At 41.3% G+C, this 4,875-nt stretch overlaps 1 protein-coding gene across 1 annotated transcript; it reads left to right on the top strand.

The window, feature by feature from the left end:
* Positions 1 to 2,879: 2,879 nt before the first annotated feature.
* Positions 2,880 to 4,283, top strand: LOC102201992 (protein ZBED8-like; the record flags this gene model as incomplete). Its single annotated transcript, XM_005755534.2, has 1 exon — positions 2,880 to 4,283. A coding segment is annotated over exon 1 (1,404 nt), but the record flags the coding sequence as incomplete, so codon positions are not given.
* Positions 4,284 to 4,875: the final 592 nt, after the last annotated feature.

Genomic DNA, 4,875 nt, shown 5'->3' with positions numbered 1-4,875 from the left:
AGAGGACCATTAGGGGGTGCATTGTCCCTCTCCCACAGGGCTTATATCTGGGACTTTCCACTATTTGACCCTAGAACTGAAGAAGCTTCTCGGATGAGAGGGGAAACGTCTTCAAGCAACTTAAAGAAGTCCAGAACCTTCAAGGATGACTGAAAACCGTCACAGACAAAAAATAATGTAATGACTCTTAAACTAACAAGGGAGTGACTAATGTATGGGAGAATGTCCTTATTCATTTGGCAAATATGACAGTAAAATAATACTCTGCATCAAATGCATGACCTCTCAGTTGGTTAGCTTACTGAGACACATGCAGCAACATTACATTAGCTGACACTTCTGGCAACTTCAGAAGATATATCTATTCCTCTCACTGTTATTGAGTGTTATTGAGTTATTAAGTGTTATTGAGTTATTAAGTGGTGACCTTATGCAGTAGTCTAAACTTGCAGTTTTTTAAAAACTTTTATGAAGCTGAGCTTCAGCACAAACGTCAGTTTCTCCCACTAGTCAAGACCGCATTGGGATTTTGTTTTTTGCATTATTCATACTAACACAACATATCAGTGAATGACTTCCTGATGGATCTTCAAAATTAAAGGTCCTGCTCGACCCAGCAAGAAGAGCAGAAACCAAAACAAATTCTTTCAGACCATCACTTCTTGTGTGTAACAATAAAATGAAAACAAAAGAACAATTCCACAACTACACAAATCATTTACAAATCATTTCATCTTTTAACAGATTTCTCCAGCTGGGTTACACATGTTACAATTTATTTTATATATTGTTTTAGATTAGTTGATAACAGATACGGACGTGGTTTTATTAAGGAAAAGCATAATACGAAGTGTAGGATCTTACCTGTGCTGTTCTTTCAGGAGGAGATGAAAAAGAGACTGGATGCAGAAACTTGAACTTGGAAAAAAAACCTCAAAGCATGCTGTCTGATTGATAGTTAATATGCTAAACAAAATTAACAAGTAGCATTAAACAACAACAGAAATCTGAAATTCTTGTTCGAGGGCTACCTCGTCCCAGTAACTAAGAGGGGCTCTTTTTATCTAATATCTCTGCTTTTTCAAGCCTCCAACAAAAAGACAGTCGTTCAAAGTTCTGACACTATCAGTTTAATCTTCTGCTAGACTAACATGATGCTTATCTTAATAATGACCATCAAAGGTCTATTTTAATGCTGAGATCGGCAATGGCAATTGCACCCCAGGGAAGGACTTCTTAGAGGCTAGTGCAGTTCGATGTTATCCGGTATGGCGGTTATCAGATCTGCTGCAAAGGATGTGAGGCTTCCCAAACTGGATTTAAACGAAAAGAATAAAGAAGGGGAGCTATTCTCCTGCCCAGGGTGTGCTCTCAGTGTGTGACACCAATTGAAGAAACCAGTAATATTCCTCAATGGTTAGCCCCACTCCATATTTTTTTTAGTACACAACAATTCTAACAATTCTACTCGAGAGATTTGGAGCAGTGATCAAACTAGTTTTCGCTGGATAGAAACTAGATTTTATCAAACTATATAAGATAATCTTATAAAAGCAGCAAAGGAGCCCAAATAGCCCAAGGCGAAAACAGTTTAAGCAGCTGTATCTAAAGGCCACTCAGTCAATGATTGGCCTTGAATTACCAAGTTATAAGTATAAAGTCATCAGTTGCAGTTGCAATTTGGACACTGCTAGCTTGTTTTCTGTTTTATTGCTTGATTTTGACTGATTTACCCAAATAATTACATTGGCTAGAAGCAGAACATGTTCAATTTTAAGGTGAGTTTCACATCAATAATAATAATAATGGATTGCATTTATATAGCGCTTTTCGGGACCCCTCAAAGCGCTTTACAATTCCACTATTCATTCACACACTGGTGGAGGCAGCTACAGTTGTAGCCACAATTGCCCTGGGGCAGACTGACAGAAGCGAGGCTGCCATATTGCGCAATCGGCCCTTCTGGCCATCACCAGTAGGCGGTAGGTGAAGTGTCTTGCCCAAGCACACAACGACCGAGACTGTCCGAGCGGGGCTCAAACCGGCAACCTTCCGGTTACAAGACGAACACCCAACTCTTGAGCCACAATCGTTCATCATAGAGCATAATTAAAAGTTCTTAAATGCCTGTTGTTATGTGTAGATTCCTCGATGGAAGTCTCATTCTGGCAACTTCAACATGTGCTTTGTGATTTCACCGTGGACATCAAACTTCCAGAGAGTGAACCTTATTCTGCTTGACGCATCCTCACTGGTAATGATAGCTGGACCTTCAGCTATGACCAGTTGTCCACAGTTTCTAAGCATCATGGCAGTGTGTCAGGTGAGACTTCGGACATGGATCCTACTTTTTCTGTCAACATTCAGGTGGTTCTGCATTATCAGGCATCTCTGGGAACACAGAGGAAACCACGAGGAGACTGATTTTACCTTCCAGTCAGGTAAGGTTTGTAATGTTTATGAGCCCATCCCCAAAATATTTAAATTGCATTGATCTCCTGATGGATGTTAAGAAGTTGATAAACAACTGTTATAAAGCCAAGCTGGAAAGATGATCCCAACAACTACCTAATAGAGTGGTCAAATGTTATTTAGACTTATACTGTGGTAAGGCTGGGCGATATGTAACTTTCCAACTGACAATTGTTCAGGGCTGCGGGGAATGTTGCGCGTGCAGTAGTCAACATGTGAATGTCGTGGTAGTACTTTGTGTGATTTTTTTTAAAACATTTTAATCCATACTAACTATGTCGGGCAAAAGAAGAAAGTGGTCGGACGAATATGTACAATATGGATTCACATGTATCACGGAACGTGATGGGAGTGAGCGTCCTATCTGCATGATTTGCAACGCCAAGTTGAGCAACTCTAGTCTCGCAATGGCAAAACTAAAGGAACACTTCTTGAAGCTGCATGGAGACGGGGAATACAAGAACACAACACTTGCTGAATTCAAGGTGAAGAGAGCCAGATTAGATGAAAGGCCCACTCTGCCTGCTCTTGGATTTGTACCCGTTAACAAACCAATCCTCACAGCATCGTACGAAGTTGCTTACCTGATCGCAAAGCAGGGCAAGCCACACACCATTGGTGAAACACTTGTGAAACCAGCCGCGTTAAAGATGGCGAATCTGATACTCGGAACAGCGACCGAAGGTAAATTATCACAAATTCCTCTTTCAAATGACACCGTCAGCGACAGAATAGAAGACATGAGTAAAGACATCTTGGCTCAAGTAATCGCCGATCTGATTTCAAGCCCGGCAAAATTCAGCCTTCAGCTCGATGAGAGCACAGACGTTGCTAATCTAAGCCAGCTTACTGTTTTTGTGCGCTATGTGAAAGATGACATGATAAAAGAAGATTTTTTATTTTGTAAGCCTCTTACAACAACAACTAAGGCAGCCGATGTGAAGAAGCTTGTGGATGACTTCTTCAGAGACAACAATCTTTCATGGGACATGGTTTCTGCAGTTTGTACGGATGGAGCTCCCGTCATGCTGGGAAGAAACTCTGGTTTTGGTGTGCTAGTAAAAGCCGATGCACCACACATCATTGTGACTCATTGTATTTTGCACAGGCATGCGTTGGCAACAAAAACCTTGCCTCCAAAAATGGCAGAAGTATTAAAAACCGTGGTGGAATGTGTGAACTATGTGCGAAATAGTGCTCTGAGGCACCGCATCTTCAGTGAGCTGTGTAAAGAAATGGGCTCTGAATTCGAGGTACTTCTGTACCATTCTAGTGTTCTGTGGTTATCCCGGGGGCAGGTGCTGAATCGTGTTTTTGCCATGCGTGTGGAATTGGCCCTGTTTTTGCAAGAGCACCAACACCGTCATGCAGATTGCTTCAAAAATCCTGAGTTCATTCTCATTTTAGCGTACATTGCTGATATATTCGCAGCTCTCAATCATCTCAATCAGCAGATGCAGGGTGGTGGAGTCAATATCATCGAAGCGGAAGAACACCTGAAGGCTTTTCAAAAAAAGCTAACGTTATGGAAACGACGAACAGAGAACAATAACTTTGCAAACTTCCCCCTTCTGGACAACTGTGTATGTAAGGTCGAAGATGTGTCTGGAATCGGAGATGTTTCTGTATCCACGGAACTGAAGCAAACAATTGCAACGCACTTAGATGAGCTTGCAAAGTCTCTCGACAGATATTTCCCTACAAGAGAGTCATATCCAGCATGGGTGAGACAGCCGTTCACGTTTGCTGTTGAGACAGCAGATGTCAGTGATGAATACCTTGACGAAATCATTGAAATTCAGCAGAGCCAGGTTCAACAGCAACTCTTCAGAACAACAACGCTCTCAACGTTTTGGTGTCGACAAATGGACAAGTGTCCAATTATTGCTAAGAAAGCCCTGGATTTTTTTATACCATTTGTTACAACATATCTTTGCGAGCAATCCTTTTCGACGATGCTGGACATAAAAACGAAGAAAAGGAACAGACTTTTCTGTGAAAATGACATGAGACTGGCACTTGCTAAGGTGAAGCCATGCATATCTGAACTGGTCTCTCAAAGGCAACAGCAGAAGTCACACTGATTTGCAGGTATGCAATTTGTTGTAAGTTCATGCATTGTGTTGGTTTTGTTCTTTGAACAAGGTGATGTTCATGCACGGCTCATTTTGTGCACCAGTAAAAATCATATCTATGTCTTGAATTTGAAGAAAGAAAAAATTTCACTAAAGAGGGGTTCGATGAATGCGCATATGAAACTGGTGGGGTTCGGTACCTCCAACAAGGTTAAGAACCACTGGGCTACAGAGATTGGCTTCTTCAGTATGTGCTCCAACGACATTACAAACAATACAACACCTAATCACTTTAATCACTTTAAGCATATTTGCACTGCACAAGACA

Source organism: Pundamilia nyererei, unplaced genomic scaffold (genome assembly GCF_000239375.1).
Source record: "Pundamilia nyererei isolate P.nyererei 1_Seehausen unplaced genomic scaffold, PunNye1.0 scaffold01818, whole genome shotgun sequence".
Lineage (NCBI taxonomy): Eukaryota > Metazoa > Chordata > Actinopteri > Cichliformes > Cichlidae > Pundamilia > Pundamilia nyererei.
This window is presented reverse-complemented; position numbering and strand designations above follow the sequence as displayed.